Raw genomic sequence first — 26,031 nt, 5'->3', positions numbered from 1 at the left:
AAATAGGCCCTTTTCTCCATTTTAAACATCTAGGAAAAAGGGATCAGGCCCAGCAAATTCACTTCCGCGGTTCGAGTTTGTTGGGTTGGTCCAGGCGCTAACCTTATCATGTGCTACAGATATCACTGACCAGAAGCACAGAAATAGTTGTATAATTTCAGCAGAAGTGTGAGTCTTGGTCACAGTATTTGGTCACGGAGGCGGATTTAGGATTTGAAAGTTGTGGATGTCTCGCTTTATAAATATAAATATAAATATATTTGGTCCCGCTTTTCTGGAGATTAAGCAAGTGGATTCTTGCGTTTGATGGGTTAAAAGTACTATATACCTATACAATTGGCTAGCAAGATGTACTTGGTGATTATGTTAGTAGTTGATGTACAACCAGTTAAAGCAGTTCGATCCAAAATTTTCTCTTCATTGTCCCTCTTATTTTTGTCTCTCGTTATGTTGGGACCACTAAGTCTGTGACTGTAGAATAATGTATTACCGTGGATTAAAAAAAAGGTATATGTATCGCAATCTAAATGAGATTCCTTGAACTTCAAATAAATACTAAGTAGTACTTACTAATTATATATTTCTAGTCACAAAGGTCACGATTTGGATCTAACAGTTACTATGATTTTACTAGTCTTTGATCTCTTTTTGCAGTTGTGGCTCGCACGCACGCCTTCCCTTGTTTTAAAAAATACTTAAAAGAAAATCTATCTGACTTAAGTGAAGCAGTGTGTATTCAAAATCTGAAGGCTGAAGCTAAAAGCTGGTCGTGGGTCTAATTCAAATATTCTCAAACTTCAAAAAGGTTCTCATCATTTTATAATCAGAAACTTTTCTTGCGAAACTCAAAAAGGTCTATTTGTCCACGCATAATTTCAAAAATTAAATACTTTACTGTAAAAGAAGCATCGTAGAACTTTTTTGTATTATCTTTCCAGCCCACAAAATTCCAAAAATACCCTGTCTGTCTCAACCAAACACAACATGATATAACGATCAAGAGTCACAATCGTTAACTAAATTGGAGGATAGGACTTTTCCTCCCCCATCCACCCTGAAGGTAAATCCCATAACCATATTTAATGATATCAGCAACATTTAAAGAATAATAATAAAAATAAATGATAGGTCAGTTACATATAGTATAACACGAAAGTAATTTTAGTTTTGTAATTGAATAGTTTTAAAAGTATAAATAAATTGTTGATAAATAATTTATTGACACATTAGTATTTTAAATTTAAAATTCTAAATTCATATTTGGCGTGGGGGTCACCTTCTGTTTCCTGAAAATTAATTTTACTGTTTCAAATGAAATATGTAACGAATTTCGGGAGAGTAACAAACATTGATATCTCAATGCAAATGGCGGTGTACCTGAATTTTCATTTCTTTAATCTCAACGAAAGCCCCTTCTATTTTCCCTTCTGATCTTCCTACCCAATCAGCCGTTTATACTCGCATATATTTCACACTTTTCCCGTTCGGTTCTCGAGAGATTTTCATTTCCCTTTCTGAAATCTGGCTGTTCGCCGGTCGTTTTTTTTTTTTTTTTTTTTTTTTTATGTTTGAATGAACAGCGGTTACCGATTTTGCTGCTATTTGCATTTGATTGTCTTTGATTGTTAGTAGTAGTAATTTCTGTGTACTAGAAGTAGTAGTTCGTCGTCAGAATTCAAATTAGAAATAGGTTTGAAAATTGAAAAGGCGTCTTGTTCGGCTTGTGTAATACTCAAAGCTTTGGTGAAGTTTTGAGGCAAATGTTCGCTTAATATGCCAAGCATTAGAGCTCCAGCTACAAGGAAGGCCACTACTCTTACGGTAACGTTTTATATTCAGGACTTCTTTAGCATTAGAGGCTTTGAATGTTTAGCCAACTGTTGATTTGTGTTTTGCTTAATCTGTATCTTTCTGATGGATGTAGGTAGCGGTGAAATGTAGGCCACTGACGGATAGAGAAGGAGGTCGTGATATAGTTAGAGTAAACAATGATAAGGTAGTTTTGTGTATTCACTTATTCTCGAATCATTTTCTACTGTTCTATCTAAAAGTCACTGTCATTTTCTTTGAAACATGATTATTGTAGAAACTTCTATGTTAATATATTTGTTCGTTGTGGATTTGATTGACTTACCTGAGAGTTATTTTTGGTAATTCGTGACAACAATGATGAATGTAGGAGGTGGTTGTATTGGATCCTGACCTGTCAAAGGATTACTTAGATCGCATACAGAACCGTAGCAAAGAACGAAGATATGCTTTTGATTACGCATTTGGACCTAAATCCACAAATTTGGCAAGTGTTTGTTTTTATCTTTGTTATTTCTCTTTTCTAGATTTGGGCTACTTATGAATGATGCCAGTTTACATGCCTTTGCATTTGATGTCGTTAATTAAACTCTGATGCTATAAAATCTCAGAGCGTCTATGAGAGAAGTATTCAGTCTACAATTGCTGGGGTCATTCAAGGCCTGAATGCAACTGTCTTTGCTTATGGTTCAACAGGCAGGTATATACTACATTGGATGAAGAAAATTTGAACCTTTCTGATTAATTTCCTGGGGTCGGGATATAGGCCATAGACATGCTTGTGGTATGAAATTAACTATGTGTTAGCTTCAAGTACCACCAGTCTGATCTTCCTTCAACAATATGGTGAGTGTGGCTAAAGTTGAGATGCAAAATACTACAGCAATGATCATTTTGAATCCTAGGAGTAACTTGATAGGTTAATAGCACTGGGAGATTGGTGCAGAGCAAAGAAATTAAATGAAAAGCAGAGATTGGTTAATAAAGGTTTATATTGTTGTGATGTTGAAGGAAATTATAGATATTGAGTTACTTTCAGCATATCAACGATCTTAAGCGAGTTATTCCTGTGTCTTGTTGGTGCTTGTCCCTTAATATACAATACTCTTTACTGATTTTAAGAAAAGACACACCTTTTTGGCTTTTAGGTGGGCTAAAAAAAGCGTCACTAGTTGGGTTTATTTGAACATAGGGAAGTTATAAGCTCATATTTCTTGGCTTATTTTCTTCTTGTACTTTATCTTTTTATTTTTCCTATTCTAGTTGGAGAGCCTTGGAGTGCTTCCGCAAGATAATCTTAATATTAAACAAGTGTTTGTATTTTCAGCGGAAAAACATATACAATGGCTGGAACTAAAGATGACCCAGGACTTATGGTTCTGAGTCTTAACACGATATTCGATCTTATCAAGAATGACAAAAGTTCTGACGTGTTTCAAGTTACTTGCTCCTACCTTGAAGTCTACAATGAGGTTTGATGTCTTTTTCATGGTATAAGCAGTTCTCGATTGAAGTGGTCTAGGCAATGCTTTTTGACATCTAAATATGTTGAAATCAGGTAATATATGACTTACTTGAGAAGTCATCAGGTCACTTGGAGCTCAGAGAGGACCCAGAGCAAGGAATTGTGGTTGCTGGCCTTAGATGTATCAAGGTTCGTCTATATTTTAATACTTTATCTTTTTCCAGAGACTGCTACATTTTGGATCGTCATACTTAGCATCTGTTGTCAAGGTTTTTTTTTTCCTCAAATAAAAGAACTCCCTCTAATTCAGTAGTTTTATGAAGTCCAATGGGTCTAGTTTCAGAACTTAAAGTGTTACAGCATATTCATGATATTCTTTTCTTGGTGCCTTAGAGATGCTGTCCACCAAGTCCTTTAATACCCTAGTCCATGAAAGAATGTAACAACAATCTGCTTCATACTTCTTAACGCAAGTTTTTCTAGTTTTCCAGTTATTTTAAGTCCGACATGAAAAGATGTACTTCCTCCAGTTGTAATGCTCTCTGCATCTGTTGATTTGGTTATTTTGTCTTATCACATGCTTTTTGGCCTCACCCTTACTTTAGATAATGACTATTTACTTTTGGTGACTTTTGCTCTAGTGATACAAGATCCTTGCCTGTTGTTCTTGACCCTGATACTTGTATTTAGGTTAATTCAGCTGATAAAATCCTTGAGCTCTTAACTTTGGGGAACAGCAGGCGAAAAACAGATAGCACAGAGGTCAATGAAACTTCATCACGGTGAGTAACATTGACTTCCTGTTAATGTTATATCCTACGTTCACTAAAATCCTCTTTAGCTTTCTACAGCAAACTGAAATCTATAATTTTCCTTCTTTTTCGTGATTCCTTGGCAAAGAAGACTTAAACACAGACTTCTTACATCGCTGTAGTTCATAAAAAGTGAAGCTTACCATTGTTTATCAGACATGAAACACCTACAATAATTACAGCTAAAAGAAAGGGTGGTGGTTCTTGATATTCTGCTTTTTGTTGTAAAAATCAAGGGGAATCTACCACTAGCTCAATTTCTTGGTCATCTCACCTTGTTAATGATATGGAAATACTGATATTTCCTGAGCAGCTCTCATGCAGTGTTGGAGATTACTGTGACTAGGAAACAGCGAGACAAATACTCTAATCAGGTTATAAGAGGAAAGCTGGCACTTGTGGATCTTGCTGGAAGGTCTGCCCAATATTTCCTTCTTTTTTCTTCTTTTCCTGCATGAGAAAAAGATTGGTGATAGTTATGTGCAAAACTTTTGACACAGTGAACGAGCTTCTGAAACAAATAGTGGAGGTCAAAAGTTGAGAGATGGCGCTAACATTAATCGATCTCTTCTTGCTTTGGCAAACTGCATAAATGCTCTAGGGAAACAACAGAAGAAGGGTCTAGCTTATGTTCCTTACCGCAATAGGTACTTGAATGGTTGTTATTGTGTTGTGAAATCTTTTACCTAATGTTAACTAATCTAGTTGATTCTTCTTGCAGTAAATTGACACGGATTCTGAAAGATGGTCTGAGTGGTAATTCTCAAACAATAATGATCGCCACCATATCACCAGCTGTCAGTCAGTATCACCATACTGTGAATACCTTAAAGTATGCTGACAGAGCAAAGGAAATTAAGACACACATTCAGGTTAGAGTCCAATATGATGTACTAGTGAAACAAAGGACAGTAGGACACTAGATTCATACTAGAAGATCATCACATATTTTTTTGTGTGAATGTTCAATGCAGTACATAGTTAAAGTCGAATCCAATTTCTATTATAGAGATCTTCCCATATCAGAAGGAAAAGTATTCTTCATTGTTAACTATGTTTTAAGATGCAGAGATTGGCACTTCGCAATAAAGAAGTAATATTATAGTAAACCTTGGATAGAGAATGGATGGCTGGAAGGTGGTGTAACAAGAAAAGTAAAGTTGAATAGGTGATTAATCTGATGTTTTTCTAACGGAATAAATTCATTAAGATGGCTGGAGTGTATTAAAAAGGCTTTGCATTCCAGTATTGCAGAGGAATGACAGTAATTGCAGTTACTAATGAGAATAGTGTAGGAAGAAGGACGGAGCTTGTAAGAAAAGTTTTTAAAAGAATAAATTAAATTTTAGTCATTAATGGTTTGCCTGGTACTAGCTAGGTTAACTGTATCACCAGATTCATATAAGAAAAAGTTTTAAAAAGAAGGAATTAAAATTTAGCCCTTAATGGTTGCCTGGTACTAGCAAGGTTTAACCGTATCACCAGATTCATGTAGCTATCCTTCTGGTGAAGGGACAACTAAGGTTGTGGTAAGGTATAGAAGTTGCGCATGGTTGACTTCCTTTTAAATCTACTTTGTTCTTTTGTGATCTTTGGGTAAGCTCATTGCCATTTGCCTACTGGTATGGCCCAATACTCTCTGTGTGACCTATGGTTAAGCGTTGACATCCAACTGAAAGTCTTCTAGTTGCTTTTGTCCCAGTAACTACTCTAAGGATAATGACTGAATTGTTTTATTCATGAGCCTATTGCTGATCGCCATGCTGAATTGGGCATTATAGAATGCAATTCAGGGTGCATAGTACTTGGTTCAGTCTGGTTTCAACTTGGAATTTTTTTTCGGTAATAACCTGTGAAATTACCATTAACAACAAAACTTTTGTACACTTAAAAGAGCATCCGGTGTTAGAGCCCCCTTCCAAGAAGGTTGTTCTTAACAACTGAACCTCGAAGCTATCTAAAAAACAAGGCTAATTACACTATTGAGTCCCAAACTAGTTACATAAACTATTAATGAAACAGTTGTCCCTAAGTGTAGTCCTGTATCTATGCAGTGATGCTAATCTTTCTCTAATCTCACTTTGAATCTGCTTTATAGTATACTCAGTATTTACAGTGGCATTCCTGAACAATTTCCAGTTTCTGGCTTGCCATGTGTGATAGATCATTGGCCCCCATATAGCAGTCATCACTTCCTTCTTATATTGCCGCCAATATCTTCTTTCGAACCATTGTAAGCTCTGCATGATCCCTTTCTTCTGAATGGGAATTCCAGCCCAGCTAACCATTGCATTTCTTACTTGAGTTATCCACTTACATTCTGCAAACAGATGATATTGAGTTTCAGGGACACCCTCCTCACAAAGACAACTGTATGTGTAGCCTATGCAACCTCTCTTTTGTTAGCTTTCTGTCGTGGTAGGCAAGCCATACAATTACTCTTTGCCTTGGCATCATAACTGAGTTCCAGATTAGATCAGCTTCCTTCACTCTAATTTGATTCCCCAGCATAGCTACATAGCTTTTGTCACAGAATAATCACCTTTAGGGGTTAATGTATACTTCCCTCTATGATACCAGTTTATCATTTGGCCTGTCAATGAATTTAATTTCCTCCAATACCAACTGCTATCTGTTGGTGGTGTATGTTCCCATACACCACCAATGAATTTGTTTGTATAGATCCGCATATTCTGTATACTAATTTATACTTTTGGCTTTGCTCATAGATTTTCTATGCAATGTGATTTGTGTTGCCCTTCCAAATTATGCCATATCCTCTGCAGCTGTTTTCCTGTTTTATTGCCTTGGAAAAATTGATCTGTCATGTTTGAGTTATCTTCACAAGTTAGTACAAATTCCAGTAGGTGTTGCTCATCAGTTCTGATCTGCATTGTTATGCTCTTCAGAAAAATATTGGCACAATCAATACTCATGTTTCAGACTACCAACGGATGATCGATAGCCTTCAAGTAAGCAAGTTGACATTTTTTAACATGTTTACTGGACGTTACAAAATCATGCATGTTTAGAAGAGCTTCTTTTCCTTGTAGAATGAGGTCAGCCATTTGAGGAAGGAATTAGCTGACAAAGAAACACAACTAAGTGCCAAGCCTACTGAAAAAGCCTCAGACGACGAGCTTTCTTGGTTGGACACGTTGAGCCATGAAACCAGTGAAAATGTCCAGGAGAGGATAAATTTACAGAAGGCTTTGTTTGAGATAGAGGAGATGAACATTAGCAACCGTAATGAACTCCAAAATCTTGATGATGCAATTGCGAAACAACAGGTTATGCATCATTCGATGGACGATTTATTTCCCAAACATCTATATGCTTGATATGCTTCTGTCTGGCACTAAACATGTGTTAACCAAACATTTACCTATCTTGCACGCAAAGATTTGTATCTTTGGTAGATCAGTTGCTCCAATTTCTTAATAAGCTTCTACTTCATGTCTAGTACTCCCTACGGTATGACTGCACTACTACTGTTTGGAGGATCATTTCCCTAATGTCAGTTAACTCTGATCTTGAAAGTGGAGCACTTAGTCTTTTGCTTCTATTTCATTCCTTTATTTCTTGTCTGATCCAAGGTGCTTTTGAATTTTGCTCTTCAATCATTAAAGATCGTTAACAATGTCTTGTCTTTCTCCTTCTGTATGACCTTAAATCTCTTGAAGATATCGTATTAAATTGTTCAAGAATTTCTCATTGGATATTTCCTTCTTTTTCAGGCCATTGAAAAGGATGGGGCAGTTGTCCGGGCTCTTAGATCAAGGCGCCAAGTCATTCTTGATAATATTCGTGACAATGATGAGCTCAGTAGCAATTATCTGAAGGTGGCTAAGTACTGCTGATGTAGGTTTTGTCCCGATCTCTGTTTTTCTTCTTAACACATCAGGAGTTCTAAATCGTGCAGGAAATTGAAGCAAATGAGAAGAGAAGGTGTGAACTCCAAGCTATGATTGATGATGCCATTAGCAGCAATGGAAACAAGACTTACTTGAGAGTTCTGAGTCAATACAGGCTACTGGTAAACACATATTATAATTTTTATTCATTTAGTTTAATCCCAACAAAGAAGATATATCAATTATCCAGTTTTCTTTCCACCACAAGATGTACTATGTTCTTTGCATTTTTCCTGTTCATGCTTCCACTCATTGGTTTGCTACCTCTGTACTGGCAAGCCCAATGGGAACAAAACAATTATGCAGAAAATCGCTTATCTTAATTTTGACTGAAAATTGATGTATTATTTGAACCTCACCTTTTTACTGTAATAAATGTAGGGAATTGCTAATACTGAACTTCAGTTTGAAATAGCGATGAGAGATCAAATAATCCACAATCAAAGGGAAGCACAAAAGAATCTGTGGAATTTGCTCCTAAGTTTAGGCCTTGATGAAAAGCAGATAACAGATCTTGCCCTTAAACAAGGAATAACTATTGAAGACTGGGCAATGACTGCCCAAATTCAATTATCTGATAGAAGGCAGTCACCAAACACAGGAAATGGAACATATACTACCTTATCTTCTTCTCCCCCAAATTTTCAACTTGGTGCCAGCTTGCCACTTGATCAATACTTCTGTCCTAGGCCAACTTCCCTGGGAAATCAGAGACTACCACATATCCATTGCAGGGACGAAGACCACAGTTCTAATTATTTGTATGACTACTCTCCAACAGAAAATACAGAGCTGAACGGAGATGAAAGTTTGTTTAGAGATGGGATTTCTTCACTTAATGGAGTTCCTGATAGGCATCAACTTGAATTTTGCAGTTCATATCCGCCTACATTAAACCAATTTTCTTCATGCAGTGAAAGTGGCATGTCAATGACACCTTCCCATGTGAACTTCAGGAAGCAGCAGCAGCAGCAGCAACAGGTATTATTTCAAACCAATCATTCTGCATTCTGGATGCTCCTGTATTGAGAACTACAGGCCATTTTTGTTCAGAAATGCAACCGTCTCTGTCTCTGTCTCTTCTCCCTCTGTTTGTGTATTTTAGTTGCTGTGCCTCTCAATGTTCTTTTCTCCTGTTTCTGTTCTGGCTTTTACATTTATTAAACTCATGTATCTTGCTCATAGGATATCCCATCAAGTTCTATGAGGCAGCAAATACACCCAAGCTACCATGCTGAAATCAGTAGCAATGATTACCTTCACCATGGAAGGACGATGGTTCGCAGGGTATCAAGCGGAGGTCGGTTTCACAGTAGCTCCTTAGCCCAGAACTTTGCCTCGCTCAACTCTAATCATGTATTCCCAAAACTTGGGCAATTTAACCTGCAAGATGTGCAGGTGCTTCCTTCATATGATACAACCAAGCAAGTTTCATTTAGTTCCAATAGCCTCGAAGCTCAGCCACCAAGATTTGTTTAAACCTTCTATTCTTTCATTTGATTCCTTTTTCAGTTTGTCCCTCCAATTGTACATATTATAGATAGTGTTAAAGATTTTATAGCCATTTAGTGGTTCCAGTAGTTGGCATAGATATTCAATTCATTCGACTCTTGTAAGGAAGTAAACAATGTAGTTCCTGATCCAGAAAAAGAGAAAAAGAAAAGAAGAAAAGTAAAGAATGTAGTTCTGGTGGCTGCTGTGCGTGCATACTGCAGTAGTGTAAAATATTTGGAAGTTGCTAGCAGTTGAGTGAAACAGTTCAATGTCGCTGAGTCCCAATTTTCTGCAAGGCTCTTGGAGAACCGTTGCTGGTTTTGAGTTCTGCTATTGGTCTTATAGCATAAAAAGCTGATATGGAAGTGTTGGTTCCTCTGCATCTTTGGTTGTTGATACTTGAAAGGTTCTGCTTAGCAGATGATAGCCTGAAGAAAAGCTTTTATTCACCAAAGTTTAAGGTGTCGTCTAATAGTTAAATCACTTGTTTTTTATTTGTAAGTCCGTCATTAAAAATCTACTCCGTTTGTTAGCTTAGTTGTAGTACTTCCATGATGATGCGGGTTCCAATTCCCCCTTTAACTCTAATCCTACTATTGTCACAACAAAGAAAAAAATATGCGTTTTCCACTCTATAGAAACACAAGTATTTTCTTTTTCTTTTTAGACGAAGATGACGTGCACGCGGGTCCTGGTCACCTAGTGGGATCCCTGGAAATGTGCTTAGTCCAAGGTTCAAATAAGTCTAATAATATGCGCCGGGGCGTGAGAGAGAAGGGGGTGGGGGTGTCACAGTACCAAAACTCAAAAGCAAGGTGTTTTAAATAGAATCAGATAGTACCTGGCAATTTGCTAATATTGGAGATTGAAGTTGTCTCATTCAAAGTAATCGACATAATATTGAAACGTTCAATTACTACTCTCGCATTGTTGATAATTGCACGTTGCTGTTAAGTGGTAACTTAGCTGTTTGAAGTTTGCTGATAAAATACACCTATAGAATAGAGAAAAGAAATCAAATGACGAATAAAGTTGCTAAAAATAAAAGCCGGATAAATACTCTTGTTAAATTAGTTTATTTTGATTCCTCACCTTACAAAAATAGAATTCCTCAAGAAAGGTCCAATATTTCCTTTATGGATTCAATGGAAAAAGAAGTGAAGAGAGCAATGCCTAACCAGACAGCTAGAGTTATGCCACTCGGGATTTATCCAAGATTGAGGTTGTCCCACTGCAACATTAAACATTAAACATTAAACTCCACGGCGGCAAATATATCAGTTTAACAGTCGCTAAAACTTCCCCTTTCTTAAACCTTTCAAAAACCCTCCTCCACCACTCACGATGGCTTCAACTGTCGACCCTCCAAAATCATTCAAACCCTACGAGCTCAAATACACGCTCTCCGGCCACAAACGCGCCATCTCCAGCGTCAAATTCTCCGACGACGGCAGACTCTTAGCCACCTCCTCCGCCGACAAAACCGCCCGGACATGGTCCCTCTCCGACGGCTCTCTCCTCCACGAATTCGAAGGTCACGAACAGGGCATCTCCGACGTGGCATTCTCCTCCGACAACCGTTACCTAGCAACTGCCTCCGACGACAAAACTGTCCGATTATGGGACGTTACTACCGGTTCCCATGTCAAAACCCTAACAGGTCACACAAACTATGTGTTCTGTGTTAACTATAACCCTCAATCGAACTTGTTGGTTTCTGGTTCTTTTGATGAGACTGTTAGGTTATGGGATGTGAAGACTGGGAAGTGTCTTAAGGTTCTGCCGGCGCATTCAGATCCTGTGACAGCTGTAAATTTTAATCGGGATGGGTCGTTGATTGTGTCAAGTAGCTATGATGGGTTGTGTAGAATCTGGGATGCTTCAACTGGGCATTGTATGAAGACCATTATTGATGATGAAAATCCACCTGTTAGTTTTGTCAAGTTCTCCCCCAATGGCAAATTTATACTCGTTGGCACTTTGGATAATACTCTGGTAATTCTTAATGCTGTTCCCAGAATTTCCTTTTTGTTCTTCTTTTTTGCTATTCAGTTGAATTAGATGTAAAGGTTGAGTCTTGGTAGCTTTTGATTGAAAAAAACCATAGTTTTTTGGTGAAGTTATTGCAATCAGCTGTTTTCTTTTGTTATTTTCTATGGAGTTGAAAATGGATTTACGTCTGAAAGACTGTAAAGTTCGTTCTGTAGGAATCCTTATATACATGATTATGTTCAAGTTACTCGAGTTAATCGCCAAAGTTGGCTTCTTTTGAGCTGATTAGGGTACAAGAGCTCTGTAGTTTTATGCTGTGGTGAAATTTGGTTTTGCTGATAAAATGCTTAAGATGCATATGGTGATCAAGTGCTTCAGTCAGAACATATAGTTTTTTGTGTGCTTTTCCGTGGCATTGGAAACTGCTGTTAGGGGCAACTAAGAGTTGCTGAAGAGTTTTGTTGCTTGCATTTAGTGAAGTAAGTAAGGAGCTCTAGTTATAGTAAAAAAGATGTATAGTACACAACCAGGACCTAACTAGTTGGTTAGAAGTTTGTTATTGATTATTGTGTCATGTGATAATCATGAAATGTTTTCTTGTTACTTATGTCTACTGAAATTTGTATTAGTAAATGTAATCGAGATGGAACATACCTTTGGTGTATACTAACTTTGCACTCATATTTTATTTTATCAAAAAATCCAAGATTGGTGTAGTTAGTCATCGACTTAACCATTTATATTGTTTGGAGTTGATGGGAGGAAAATCTACTTGAAATCCTGTTACAATGGATCAGAAAGGCTCGCAATTCTTGCCTTTCTGGTTGGTCACGATAATTTTCTTTTGCTAAAAAGCATCCACTTGTCCCTTTGGCCTAGTTCGGTGGCTTTTGCATTATGCAGGTCTGACATTCTGTATTATGCATTACGTATCTACTCATGTTTATTTAGCAGGTATAAGTTGATCCAAACACAGACAAAAAACATGTCCAAGATTTCTAAGATATTTATTTTATCTTTTTTCTTAGTTAAGGGATAGAGATAACCCATCTAGTTCTTCTCTCAAGAGAAGTCAAAGTGAAACTGGTAAGAGGAACTAGGACTTCTGAAGTATGCCATGCACAGGGGTGTCGAGTCCAATCCAAAAAAATATAATCTGCCCAACCCACCCTCCAAATGTTAACAGGTTGGGCGAGTTCTAAAATATTTACTGGTCAGAATTGGCTATGCCCAAATTAATCCATGCCAAAAAGCAGTTCGGATTGGGCTAGTATAAGTCGCCCAAATCAATCTGTGAAGGCTGCCCAAATAGGTCTCTTTCGCTTCAGTCTTCACTTTTTTATTGGATCTCCAGCAGATCTACTCGCCATGTCTCTCTGGCGAATTCCTCACATTTTCTATAAAGGGTGAAATTGAGGTGTTAGTTACCTCTTTCTGTCACATGCATTCTCATGTGTAGATGAGAGAAGTCCACTGATCTGTGCAGTCTTTTACTACTTCAGAAGTCTCTTTCGTCACTCTTAGCTTAGACATTGTACAGGAGCTAATTTAGTGTCTTATTAGACACTGTACACTTTTGTCATCTTTTGTATATCTGCATCTTCTGGATGCCTCATTAATACAATTTCTTACTTCATAAAAAAAGTTTCTTTCGTCACTCTAAACTCACAGATCTTTTTGGAAGCATAGACTTTCCAATATCGAGATTCTATCTTCTCACCAAGAAATATGATAAGCTAAAGTTGGAAATTTCTGGTAACCCGTTGGTGAACCCAATGTTATTCCTAGTGGGTTGTGCTTTTTCATGCGGTTTTTATCAAACTTTTGGTCCATAATTATCCTTGGTATTTGAGTAATACGGTTCATTTGGAAGTATGGTAAACTTGGTTGGACTTTCTTCATGTTTATGCTTCAATGCAAATTTTAGGGACTATTTTGAAGTTTCTTAATACTCCTTTGATCTGTTGGAATTAGTTTAAAATTCTCTTGATTTATCGAGAAAGTTTACGAAGTTCGGCTCCTTTCCCTGTAATGGATGCTGTTTTACAGCACAAGTGCTTTTGGCTTAGCCATGATTTAGAAGTTGAAAAAGTTAATGGTGTTGTACCAAAAGCAAAATTGCTATTTTCATCCCTGTTTTTCCTCGGATGGACTTAGTCAGTATGAAAAGGAGGCAATAGAGAGAAGCAAAAAGGAGGTTGAGTCAAGTTAGAGGGATTGGCTATGACCTATTGTTTAACCTTCATGACTCAACCCATCTTGACGCAAAGAGACTTTGGGCGGGTTGGATTATGATCCAGCTAATCAATTTATCCCATTTGACCTTTGGAAGTTGGCCCACTTGACACTCGTATCCACGCATATCCCATTGCACGAAATGGTGTATAGGTCCTTTGGCTTTTGTCATGCTTAAAGGCACAGTTACTCATCATTAGCTTTGATATTGTAATCAAGCTATGTGCAACCATGTTAGAAGTCTTAAGGTAACTCCATTATGACATCTCAAAAGTGGCATGAAGAGATACTTGACTGGATTTATCGATGAACTTCTTTCTCTGTATGATTGTGGAAGTGCTACTCAGACCTTGGTCTCCCCATACCCCTGCCTATCTCACCCCAACTTAATAAATTAAAACGAAGCTGAAATGTCTATAACCTCATGTAAGGGTTGGCTATACAAGCTTTGTTGTCTACCTATCGAAAACCAAAAACCAGCTTCCAGTTGTTCCATTTTACTGTCCAGTCCTTGTGGTGATTTATTCCCCTGAAAGGGATCTTGGTTGTGAACTCTTCATCAGCTGTTCCATTCTAGGGCTTCATCCTCATGCTTATCGCTCTTCCACAACAAATTCTCTAACCTAGTGCCCAAGACATATCAATGTGGAGAAATTTTACTTTTGTGGCAAGTCATAAATTATGAAAAAAGATGAACTTGAGATACTTTGATAACTTTGTTCTTCGTTCATATATTTCTCCGCCCATAATCTTTTAGGCAAAAGTCGATTATTAGAAGGAAAAGCTGATGATTGAAAAAGAACCTGAAAATTCCATTGCATCTTTCTGGAGATGAGGTGGAAATTTCCTTTTCTTTTGATGAATAAAGCAAAATGTCAATAATATCAGACAAGGTAAGATGGTATCAGAAGTATGTATCCCAGCTATCCATACAAGGGGGAACCTCCACTTTACTCCAAAATGAGAAAATGAAGATAAGAGCAATCCTTAATACTCCTAAACTCGTTCTTGTCTGCATTTCTTTTGCCCCAAATAAGCCTAAGAAAACATAGTGGTGTCCTCAAAGTTGCCTTCCTTTCCCTGTCGATCTCCTGAACTGTCTATCTTGAGACAAAGCTGCTTCCCCTGTTGTTTATAACAGCCAAAAGATCTTTAACTAAGAGAAAACCACGGTTGAGCTTTTGCGCACCTTGGTGCTTTGATCATCTATGAAATGCATGGTTTGGAGTTATTTATTCAAGCTTTGTCTGATTCTGATTTCTCTATGAACTGTGATATGAGAGTCCATCTCATCTTTTTATCTTACCACAAGACATGCTCTTTTGGTTTATTTGAGAAATCACAAGTTATGGTCTTTTCTGTTGGTTGCTTGCAACTTTTGAGAGATGGCTAGTCTCTGATCTGTGAAATTTATTCTTGCCTGTTTCCTCAAGGCGTCTGTTCAGTAAAGCAAACTTCTACCGTGAATTTGTTGTGACAAAGTTGACATGGTGCTTCAAGAATGTTCCATCATTCCTTTCTTCTCAAAGTACAGCTTCCTCTACTAATGAACCATTACATCTTGGCAGATGTGTTCCATATGGTATTCAAATACTATTTTCAAAATGAAGATTTTGGTATTGCTTAGTTTCAAAATGAAGTATATGCACTGTTTTACAAGTTCCATCGGATAGAGAATAAGTCGATATACCTCTGTATCTATTGTAATGCCTCTGCAAAATTTTCATCTTTCAGATACTTCTACTTAACTACTTTTCCAAAAAATAAATAAAAAGGAAACTGCTAATTAACGTGCACCCTGACCTTTATATACTTTTTCTTTCCCTTGTTTTGCAGAGACTTTGGAACTTCTCGACAGGAAAAGTTTTGAAAACTTACACGGGCCATGTCAACTCAAAGTACTGCGTTTCATCAACATTTTCCATAACAGATGGGAAATATATTGTTAGTGGTTCCGAGGATAATTGTGTATATCTGTGGGAGCTTCAGTCAAGGAAGATAGTTCAAAAATTGGAAGGTCATACTGATACCGTAATTTCTGTAGCATGCCACCCCACACAGAACATGATTGCTTCTGGTTCTCTTGGGAATGACAAGACAGTGAAGATCTGGACTCAGGCTCAGGCGAAAAACAGTGAAGATATGACTTAAGCATTTGTGCATAAATCAGGTGATGTAGCAGAATAACTGCATGTTACTTGCCTTGCATGTGAGAATCGGTTATTATCAGTCTCTACATGAGGTAAAACCTCTGTATCTTTTAGTCCTGGTAGTTGTCATGTAGAAGTTCTTTCAGCTTTTGTCTAAGTTATTGTATTCCAGGAATTTGCTTAACTAGATGAATATGTCTATCAGATTTATGGAAATTGTATCAGAGTTGGAACTTTTGCTTCGTCGATCACCCTTCCCCTTCCCCTTCTCCCTTCCCCCACCCCACACAAAAGAAAAAGAAAAAAAAGAGAATTTTTTTCCCGTTGTTGCTGTGTGCTGAACTATGCTATAATACTAGTTTTTTACATTTGTCAGTTTGCACCTCCACACGAATGAGCTTTTCGTAGATCAGAAGAAATGCAGTAGCATAAGGATGGCTGAGTTTGCTTTATTGCTCGGACTGCTACTTTAGGATTAAGGTTGATGCTGTCTGTCTCTGGGATTCTGATTTTTAAGATGATGTGGAAAATATTTCTGGTTGTTAGAACTTAAATAATCTTATTAATATCTGTATAAGTATAACAAGTTTTGGTCTACGGCTTCTTTTTTTAGTCAACATTATGAAGTTGTGCCTTTTTTTTTTAATTGTTGCGAATGGGGTCTATATGTATTTGTTAATTGTTATAAACCTGTTAGGAGATCCTACGTATAATGTGATCATGTTTGTAAGAAGGGTGAATTTTCAAATTAATATACCCAGAATAAGGAGGCTAAGTGGGCCGGCCCCGGAGGCTAAGTGGGCTAAACGGGCTAGGATCGTTAGGCCCGCTAGAGGTGGGCTCATGCCGGTCTCGTGGGTCGGTTCTTAGCTAGGAACTGTTAGGACCTGGCCCGTCAAGAGACCGGGACCGGACCGGTCCCTTGACGGGCCAAACGGGCCCAATGGATATTTTTAAAAAAAAGAAGAGCCGTTTGGCTTTTGAAAAAAAGAGTTGTTGGGGGTTTAAAAAATAGCCGTTGGCTATTTAAAAAATAGCCATTTAACTCCTCCAACTTAGTTTTAACCCCAAACTTTTTATTATTACACTTTTTTCCTATTTTTTACTATAAATACCATTTCATTCTTTCATTTTCTTACAAAATCAATATCAATCTATCAAAATCTCTCTAATTTTCTTCTATACTTGCTACAATTGTGTACTTTATAAAAAAAAAAATAGTGAGGTTGCTACTATTACTTATTTTATTTTAAAAAATAGTCAAAAAATATTGAGGTTGTTACAATTTGTGAAAGAATTGTGAAATTGGTGAATTGAAGTCTTCAAGTTTTCAACGATAATCAATTTTTAACAAGTTGTTCGTCAATTCGGTAAACTCGTTCCAACTCTTAAGTTTTAATATTATAGTTTTGTTTGTTTTAGTTATTTGCTATTATTTGATTAATTAAGATGTCTTTCTTAAGAAATATTTTTGGTAAAATAAGAATAAGGGAAAATCCAAGACTAGCGAATCTAGTGGTACTGTCGTTCCTCCTCCCTTGCCCCTGGCTCCCCGAACCAAACCCCATACCCGTTCTACACCTGCTATTCTTGATACCGATAATAGTTTATTACAATTTAGCGACACTGAATTTTGCCATAATATTGCACCCGGTGAACATTTAGACCATGAATTAATGAATGCTCTCTATTCTAATAATTATAATACTATTGATGAAAATGATGATGAGGAAATTGATCTTGATGAAACTCAACCGGACGATGATACACCCACTAGTCCTGCTCCTGATGTTGACCCAACTAGTGATAACCCTGCTAATCCAAATGATGACCCATTTGATATTCCCGTTACTGTCCTTACTTTTTCTAAGAACCTACCAAACGGCAGGAAACATCTATTGTTTGACCATTTTTTACTCAACTAGTTCCAAAAAATAAGGCTAAGTGTAAAACTTGTTATATGGAGTTAGCTTTTAAATATACTGGATCGCGTTCGGGGACAAAATCTTTGGCTAGACACATAAAAAAACACCCTAAAGATAACGTCAGATATCAACGTCTGAAAACTCTGGCCGAAAGGAAATGTGTACCTAGTCCTAGTCAGGCTGACCCTAGTATCGGTTCAAATCAATTTTAATCGGGAATTAACACTGTTACCAATGGTATTTTATATTATGATCCAAAAAAAGATGGGGAAGAATTGGCAAAAATGGTAACTGTTATGTGCTTAACCTATAGTTTTCCTTCTAACCCTGCGTTTGTGCATTATATTAGAATTTTTTTTAATCATACTTATAAAGGTTTTTCTCGCACAACTGTAAAGAGCGATATTTATAAATATAAGCATGAATATGAACAATATTTGTGTTATTTCATATTGCTACAAAAGAATTTTCTGGCAATATTATCCTACTATTTCTAACTGTTTAGTTTATATTGCAGAACTTGCAAATTTGTTTGCTCATTTTTCACAGGGCGAGGAAATTTATCAACTTGCTATTGATTCTATGAGAAAATAGTTTAAAAAATATTTTTTCCCTATTCCCCCTGTTTATGGTGTTGCTGCTTTGTTAGATCCTTATATGAAATTAGGAGGTCCTCAATTTTGGTATAAAACTGTTTATAATGGTTTAACACTTGAGGATGATGAGTTGCCTAAACTTCCGGAAACAATAACCCCAATTAGAACAAATGCTTAAACTATTTATAATGCTTATCAAGTTGCATTAAATCATGCTAGACCAAATGTTCCAACTTCTTCTTCTTTTGATACTCAATCTTCTAAAAGAACTGCGAGAGTAAGAGGACTTAGTGTTTGGGCGGAATTTAGGGGTTCTTTTGGTTCTAGTAGTAGTAATTTTTCATAACTAAATGAGCTTGAAGTTTATTTGTCGCAACAACTTGAGGAAGTGAATCTCGACGATACCTTTAATATTTTGCAATGGTGGAAGGATAAAGAAAAACACTTTCCGATTCTTTCAAGGATGGCCCGAGACATTTTAACTATTCAAACTTCAACTGTGGCATCGGAGAGCGCTTTCAGTCAAGCAAGATTTCAAATCGGTGATTATATAGCGTCTATGAGGGAGAACTTGAAAAAATCAGTACTTTTCAGAGATTGGATCCGTTCGGGAAAGAAGAAATTTTGGACTTGCTGAATCACAACAAGAGGTAGACGAAGCTTACGAAGAAATGCTAGCTGAACTTGCTGAGAATGCTGCTTCGCCCGACAATGGAAGCGGCGATGACCAAGCTACTTTTTCGCCACCACCAACGGAACTTCCTCCGAACCTTGAAGGATTTTTGAAGTTTGTAAGAGATAGCATGTAACTTGTATGAACAAAAATTAGTATGTATTGAGTAACTTGTATTTTGACACATCTTGATTAGTTCCTTTTTCTTCTCAATGGTGGTATTAACACCTTGTTGTGCTCATTCCATAGGAGGAGGAAGACTAAGAAAGATATTGTCATATTTTTTATTGCTATAATAAAATTACAAGGCATTGCTTTGAATATCTTTTTACAATATTTTTGTCTTTAAATTTGAATTAAAAAATTAGTCACAATTCTATAAAAAATTTACAAGGCATTGCCTTAGATATTTTTTTAACATCTTTTTGTCTCTAATTTCTATTTAATTTTTTTAAAAAATACTGCTTAGCCGTTGGGCCTGTTGAGACCACGGGTCCGACCCGTTTAACACGTTTATTTAAGGACCGGGCTCACAGCCCACGAGGCCGACCCGTTACTCACGTTTAGGGCCCGACCCGACCCACTTGCCACCCCTAACCCAGAATGAGAGAAAATGGAGGAAAAGCAAACAGTGTTAATTGTGGAGAAGAGATTATAGATGTTTTGGGTTTGGGTAGAAAAGTAGTCGTGCAATACTTGATGATTCAGCCAATCTCGTGATCCCCTTCATTAATAATTTTAATAGAAGGGTTTATATTCACTTTGAGTTGAGTTTGTAGTTTAGTGATTACAACTTGATAATAGTATATCCAATCTATTGGTATTTGGTGTATGCTATTTTAACTCGGATTCAGAGTGAGCATGATATAACTTATTTCAATGCTAATAAACTTGTTATCGAGTCTAGAGAGATTAGATAAGTGGTAAAATTTTACCAGATGAAGCTTTAGTCATTTCAATTAGATATGAAGCTTTAGTAAAATATAATTCCTGGGATTTGATTTGACCAGAATCCGAATTAGGTTAGTTGTTGACGCTGATAGTGATAGACAATAAATGATGAAACTATAATTGTTAAAATTCGTGGAGATAGTGCTTGAATTATGAGCTGGGTTGCACGTAGATCAAATGAAGAGAGATTTATATTTTATATTCCGAGCTAATTGATTCTTTTACTTCATCTATCAAGGAGATCTGCGAACGGATCAGAGAATAGAAAAAAGAAGAAATAGTTCAAGCAAATTAGTTAAATTTGAATAGAAGAAAACGATCTTTTCTCTATTATATTATATCACCCATCTTTTACGTTTTAACATATGCTATGAGATGGGCAATAGAGCTAACTTATTGACTCAGGTGAAGAAAAAGAAACCCATTGACATCCTATCCCAGTAAATAAATATGAGAGAACATTCATGCCGTATAAATATATAACTACGCTCCATGTAAGATATTTGGAAAATCGGCGATCTTAAATTTAAAATGAGCCAAAATTAATGGAAATAAATAAAGAAAGAGAAAATAAAAAAGAAAAGAAAGAAACTAGATGAATAAGACAGATCATCTCCTAATTACATAAATGGAGATCTTCTACTCCTATTACTTACGAGATTGGTGAATATTTATCTAGAAAACGGCACTATGGTATCTGCTATGTTAGAGCAGAAGCTTCCCTCTCCCCTTTCTTTTTGTGGGTTAATTTTGTGAAATTATAAGAATTTTATTTAACTTGTGCATAATGCATATATATAAAAGAGTAAGAGCAGATTTCCTCAAGGACTTTAAACAAGACATATTACCTTACTATTTGCGGCAAGACCGTATTTGATTCATAGTTTCGTACCCGTTTTCAATATTTTCTGTAATTAGCTTTTTCTATATAATTGCTTATGACTTTCCAGTGCACGTACTTTTTGTTTAGTTACAAACGGATTAGAAGATAATCTACACAATGTAATTCTTTTTAATTATCAAATAATGAAGTTTGATAAAGACTAGATCCTGTTTACACAATTTTCATTTAAACTATTGCTCCGCCACGAAAGTTTTAACATATTTACTGAAGAGCAAAGGTTATATATCGTGAGAAGCATTTAAAAAATACTTGCCAAGATTAAAAAGGAAAAAGAAACAACTTTGATGATAATAACTGTGTAAGTATGTATTCGTTTTAGAGTTTAATTTATGTATGTTAACGGTGCAAAGAACTATCACGGTATTATCGCATTTTAACTTGTTATAGTAGGTTATCTAATTTATTTTTTGGAAACTAATAATTGTTGGAACATAATGGTGTGTAACCTCTTAGCAGGGGTGTCAAACGGGCGGGTCAGGTCGGATATGAGCGGGTCAAAAATGGGTAATTTAAAAAACGGATAAATTATCCGACCCGACTCGTATTTGAAACGGATAAAAAATGGGTTATCCGGTGGATAATATAGATATCCATATTATCCATGGCTTCTTGAATATGATCACTTTTTGGAGAATTTCTAGTCTCCCCAACTTGAGGAACCCCCAATTTAAAGCTTTACAAATGTAAAAGTTAGACACATTAGTTATCCATTGCTTATCCATTTTGTAAGTGGATAATATGATTCTTATCCATATTCGACTCATTTTTAAAAAGTTCATTATCCAACATATTTTTTAATAGATAATATGAATAGATAACTATTTTGTTTTAACCATTTTACCACCTCTTACTCTCAGCAACCAAAAAAAAAGGTGCAACAAAAATGATATTATGTTCAAATTTAAGTGCAGGAAGAAGGTGGGTGATTTGAGGTTAGAAAGCATAATAAATTCCTATTCCGTGTAACTCTGACGGTTCTCTCTGTGTTGTAGTTTTTTTTCTAGTTATAATATGGTTGGCCGATCTCCACACTGTTAAAATTTGTTTTTCACATTTGACATTGTCAAAGTATTCTAATAAATTCCACTATACTGGCTAGCTATTTGGTACCTACCCTACGAGTGCGTTCTTTTTTTTTTTTCCGCTCAAATTGTTTTTTATTTCCTTACAATATTAAGAGTGGATCAAAAGAACTTGGCGTTATTCTCTTTGTTATAATTTATAACTAGTGTTAGTTGGTAAAAATTGGTCACATAATTTTCTCGATGTGTACGACTAGTAGTCTATAATAAAGTCAGCATGTGGTCCGTGTGTACCATATAATTAGTTTAGAGTAGATAATTTCAAGGAATCTACAGCTACTGAAATATTATTTATATATGCCATATTGACTAATTATTCTTGGCACAATAACTGCTCCCATGTAAAGATGGCTAAAACTTTAATCATTTGGCCATCGCCTGTTGTATAAAATACTCAAGAAAAAATGGATAAAAATGCTGTCAAAGCTTTCATTATAATTTTGGCCGATTTGGCTTGTCTTCCAAATTGGACTTTGCTTTAATTTATCAATTAGGAAACCGTCACGAGCTTGCTTGGTGCTAAACCAGAACTGAAAATATCCATTTTAACTTGAAAAATGGTAACATTTCACTCGTGGCATTTAAAATATTCATTTCTAATTGCAACTACCTTTTCACTTTGTTTGAAAATAAGTATCCCTTTAACTTTCTGTCAATCTAAGATTCTCCTCCTACTCCTAGTTTGGTTCTAATATAATGCACTGGCATCACGACTAATGCCTTGTAGCAACTCTTAAAATTACTTCACCATTTAATGGACAATTCGTCTCTAAGATGGTTTTCAAGAATGGTAAGAATATACAACAAATTAATCCTTAGATAATATTATACGAAATATCTTAATTTGTTTTGTATGATTTGCAGGGAGAGGCCGGAGCCTATTACTCAAATGAGAAGAAATCTTTTGACGATTTCACCACTCAAAAATCCACAATTTCAGAGGATCAAGAAACTAGAGAACTATCTCTATCTCCAGATAGTCATGCTTATTCCCGTTCTAATTATTTCAATCAGGAAATCAAAAGTAAAGTCAGCAAAATCGATTTTTCCCTCATTACCCCTTTGGAAAATTGCCCAATTGGTTCCAAAAGACCTGCGGCAAATCAGCTCAAAATGAATACTAATATGCTTTCTTTTACAAAAAATAATAATATGGATTCGGTCCCTAATCACCAAAGCTGTAAAATAGAAGCAGTAGATGAGATATACTTGTGTGATTCAGATCACAAGTATTTTCAATTTCTAAAGTCTAAAAGTGGCTACGATCTAAATGATAGCCAAGCCACGAAATTGGGACAAGGTCAGAAAAGAGAGAGACTTCCTTCAGTTGACCAAGATCACATTATTGCAGAGAGGAAACGCCGAGAAAAACTTAGCCAGAGGTTCGTCACACTTTCAGCCATTCTTCCAGGTCTTAAAAAGGTAATCATTTTTCTCCTCAAATTCGGTTTTACATACTAGAATTAATTAGTTTCTGGATTTTCGGTATAAAGTTCTCTAAAAGTACAGAAAAAATTGAGCTATGAAATCATAACTCGAACAGGTGATGGTTTCCATGGTTGAAACCGAAATTCTGAACCATAAGATTAAAATTCTAAATCCGTCTCTATTTCTTTGTTTATTTATAATATAACAATATGAAAGAGTTTTAAGTTTGCATGCACTAACTGTTGTGAAGTATTATTTACATGTTTAATTGCTTAGATGGTTATACTAAGTTAATTAATACATATGGGTTACTCGAGGGAGACGGTAACTAATTTACTATAATAGATTAAACTATATTGTTCATATACAAAATGTTTACACTGTAAGTATATATATTTTAAATTGGATTTAAGCTATATACTGATAGTGTAATATTTTTTTTTTACATTGTTAGTATGGTTTATAGTTTAACTAGTTATAGCAGATTATTTAACGTTTTCTAGATTATTAATTAATGTGTATCATAGAACTTACAAAATGAGGGGCTAAAGATTTTTAGCATATTTGTTTTGTAAATACTGACTGGTAGGTGGACAAAGCTTCAATTCTTGAACAAGCAATCAGACATGTGAAAGAGCTTAAGGAAAAGGTGCAACAATTGGAAGAAGAGGAAAAGACAAGGTCCCAGGAATCAGTTATGTTTGTGAATAAATCTCAACTGGAAGAAGATGATCATTCCTCTTCTTCATCTGATGAAAACAATCATTGCTCCTCTGGCGACGCAGATATTGAAGTAAGATTCTCAGATCATAAGAATGTATTGATCAGAATAACCTGTGAGAGGCGCAATGCCTTCGTCCTTAACATCCATAACGAAATAGAGAAGCTTCATCTTTCTATTGTTCAAAGCTGTATGATGCCATTTGGGAAAAAAGCCATTGATGTCACTGTTGTTGCTCAGGTATTATTCTTCAAATTTACTCCACTTTATTTACCAAACCATTAAATGCCATATGTGGTTATACTGAAATAACTTATTTGATCTATATATACTGGCAATATAACATTTTATGGATGATTATCTGTATTTATTATTTAAATGTCAGTGTATAGTAGTTACACTCAGGTTTTGATGAGTTTAAGTTTTATGTATGTACTAGTGCCGTAAAACTTTATATAATCAAATCACGGAGTTTAATATAAGTAAAATTTTAAGATAATGAACATAGTAATAATAATAAGTAATCTACTGTATTTCACATGTTGAACAATATTAATAGTATAAATTTTTTACACCACATGTACATAGAACTTAAATCCATTTTTAATTCCTTGTAGACGGAGGACAGTTTCTGCATGTCGCTAAAGGATCTTGTGAAGCATGTTCGAATGGTCACTGCGAGGTTAATGACCCAAGCATAATTAACTTTTCTGAAATATCAGAAAATCTTGGAGAAGCAAAGCGAGTTTGGGATTTTCCTTCACATATTTTGTGTGATCGATTTGCTACGATCATCTTCATTGGTTTGTAAGATATGGTTGTCTCCTTGGCTACATGAAGCTTATTTCTAAGTAAACTTATTAAAGTAAAATATCCTACGTTAAGTAAAGATAGTTATGTGTGGGTGTTTACATAAGTAAATTAAAGGCCTTACTTTAAAATAAAAGAAGATCCGGCTTGTTATGTATCACACAGTAAAATTACTTCATTTGAAATTTCCCTATTATAATTCTTGATTCGTGTACGATTTCCATAATCAGCTTTCGGTTTTTTTAATTCTTCATAAGTCAAACCTTTCTGAAAATTATTGGTCAACACTTCCTGTCAAAAACGACAAGAAGCACCAAGCCAAATAAACAAAACAGGAATATACGATGTTTTCATCTGGGGATAAATACCAGGTGATATATTAAATTTCCAACATAGAAACACTAATCAAAGTATATAGACTTCAAATCGAGTAAGAGTCTCCTTATGTGAGTAAAATTTAAAGGGCTAAGAAGATTAAAAAAATGTAAATATCAAATTTTATTAAAATGACTTTTTTTAATAAGGACATACAGAGGCGGCTCAACAACACTTGGGGCCTAAAGCCAAATTTTAATTGGAGACCCTTCAATAATAATTTTAATAAATATTTTTATTTAGGATATATTTTATAACTTTTTGAGATGCAAAATTATTAATTAGTTTTTTATAATCGATTTCTTCTAATAGGCTTGTGACTTGTTCATCTAAAAACACTCCCCTATAGTTTCGAATTTAGTTTTTCTATTGTTTGTGAAAAGTTTATCAAGATTTCTTTTTTAGATTGTATATTTCAACTCTTCTCCTTTTTTTTTTTTTTTTTTAAGAATAACAAGATTTATATTTTCTAGTTATCATATTCAAATTCTAATAAATGTTTTAAAAATATACCTATGAAGTAAAAATAACAAATTTAAGATAAAAAAAGATACTGAAAAGTTAGAATGAAAGAACTAGATTCAAGAAGTATGAAGACTTAATTCCAAATTTCGTAATGCTGCTTCTAATATTTCTCGCAAGTTTTAAACGTGAGAAAGAACAGAAAATAAGACACAATTTATTATAAGGAAAGT

General features: G+C 35.6%; 3 protein-coding genes across 7 annotated transcripts; all 3 read left to right on the top strand.

The window, feature by feature from the left end:
• Nucleotides 1–1,250: 1,250 nt before the first annotated feature.
• LOC104120119 (kinesin-like protein KIN-8B) lies at nucleotides 1,251–9,690 on the top strand. Of its 3 annotated transcripts, XM_009631818.4 has the most exons (16): nucleotides 1,251–1,821; nucleotides 1,925–1,996; nucleotides 2,180–2,296; nucleotides 2,421–2,509; nucleotides 3,137–3,281; nucleotides 3,368–3,463; nucleotides 3,965–4,056; nucleotides 4,400–4,501; nucleotides 4,587–4,733; nucleotides 4,808–4,958; nucleotides 6,996–7,058; nucleotides 7,140–7,376; nucleotides 7,824–7,928; nucleotides 8,009–8,122; nucleotides 8,382–8,981; nucleotides 9,186–9,690. In XM_009631818.4, the coding sequence occupies exons 1-16, from the start codon at nucleotides 1,774–1,776 to the stop codon at nucleotides 9,477–9,479; spliced, it is 2,472 nt and encodes an 823-aa protein (XP_009630113.1). In that variant the 5' UTR covers nucleotides 1,251–1,773; the 3' UTR covers nucleotides 9,480–9,690. The 3 variants fall into 3 exon arrangements, with proteins under 3 accessions (XP_009630113.1, XP_033508435.1, XP_009630114.1); XM_033652544.2 differs by lacking the exons at nucleotides 2,180–2,296; nucleotides 2,421–2,509 and having other exon boundaries at nucleotides 1,252–1,821; XM_009631819.3 differs by lacking the exons at nucleotides 1,251–1,821; nucleotides 1,925–1,996; nucleotides 2,180–2,296 and having other exon boundaries at nucleotides 2,421–2,505.
• A 931-nt stretch (nucleotides 9,691–10,621) lies between these two features.
• Nucleotides 10,622–16,488, top strand: LOC104120118 (COMPASS-like H3K4 histone methylase component WDR5A). 3 transcript variants are annotated; one of them, XM_009631817.4, is made up of 3 exons: nucleotides 10,622–11,489; nucleotides 15,558–15,891; nucleotides 16,248–16,488. In XM_009631817.4, exons 1-2 carry the CDS (start codon nucleotides 10,839–10,841, stop codon nucleotides 15,870–15,872), a joined length of 966 nt encoding a protein of 321 aa, XP_009630112.1. In that variant the 5' UTR covers nucleotides 10,622–10,838; the 3' UTR covers nucleotides 15,873–15,891; nucleotides 16,248–16,488. The 3 variants fall into 3 exon arrangements, 2 of the variants coding, with proteins under 2 accessions (XP_009630112.1, XP_009630111.1); XR_691593.4 differs by having other exon boundaries at nucleotides 10,708–11,489; nucleotides 15,558–15,963; XM_009631816.4 differs by lacking the exon at nucleotides 16,248–16,488 and having other exon boundaries at nucleotides 10,708–11,489; nucleotides 15,558–16,087.
• A 6,148-nt stretch (nucleotides 16,489–22,636) lies between these two features.
• LOC104120117 (transcription factor bHLH18-like) lies at nucleotides 22,637–25,164 on the top strand. Its single transcript, XM_009631814.4, has 4 exons — nucleotides 22,637–22,792; nucleotides 22,867–23,424; nucleotides 24,020–24,391; nucleotides 24,769–25,164. The coding sequence occupies exons 1-4, from the start codon at nucleotides 22,757–22,759 to the stop codon at nucleotides 24,850–24,852; spliced, it is 1,050 nt and encodes a 349-aa protein (XP_009630109.1). The 5' UTR covers nucleotides 22,637–22,756; the 3' UTR covers nucleotides 24,853–25,164.
• Nucleotides 25,165–26,031: the final 867 nt, after the last annotated feature.

This window comes from Nicotiana tomentosiformis, chromosome 2 (assembly GCF_000390325.3).
Source record: "Nicotiana tomentosiformis chromosome 2, ASM39032v3, whole genome shotgun sequence".
Classification (NCBI taxonomy): Eukaryota; Viridiplantae; Streptophyta; class Magnoliopsida; order Solanales; family Solanaceae; genus Nicotiana; species Nicotiana tomentosiformis.
Note: the sequence above shows the minus strand (reverse complement) of the source record. Positions and strands in the feature narration are given on the sequence as shown.

Bases quoted from the DNA above. Each gene is read 5' to 3' on its own strand.
- LOC104120119 (XM_009631818.4), top strand. From the start codon at position 1,774: ATGCCAAGCATTAGAGCTCCAGCTACAAGGAAGGCCACTACTCTTACG. The intron at 2,297-2,420 runs GCAAGTGTTTGT...ATAAAATCTCAG, and splicing joins GACCTAAATCCACAAATTTG to AGCGTCTATGAGAGAAGTAT. The intron at 7,377-7,823 runs GTTATGCATCAT...CTTCTTTTTCAG, and splicing joins ATGCAATTGCGAAACAACAG to GCCATTGAAAAGGATGGGGC.
- LOC104120118 (XM_009631817.4), top strand. From the start codon at position 10,839: ATGGCTTCAACTGTCGACCCTCCAAAATCATTCAAACCCTACGAGCTC. The intron at 11,490-15,557 runs GTAATTCTTAAT...CTTGTTTTGCAG, and splicing joins GCACTTTGGATAATACTCTG to AGACTTTGGAACTTCTCGAC.
- LOC104120117 (XM_009631814.4), top strand. From the start codon at position 22,757: ATGGACAATTCGTCTCTAAGATGGTTTTCAAGAATG. The intron at 22,793-22,866 runs GTAAGAATATAC...TATGATTTGCAG, and splicing joins TAAGATGGTTTTCAAGAATG to GGAGAGGCCGGAGCCTATTA. The intron at 23,425-24,019 runs GTAATCATTTTT...ACTGACTGGTAG, and splicing joins TTCTTCCAGGTCTTAAAAAG to GTGGACAAAGCTTCAATTCT.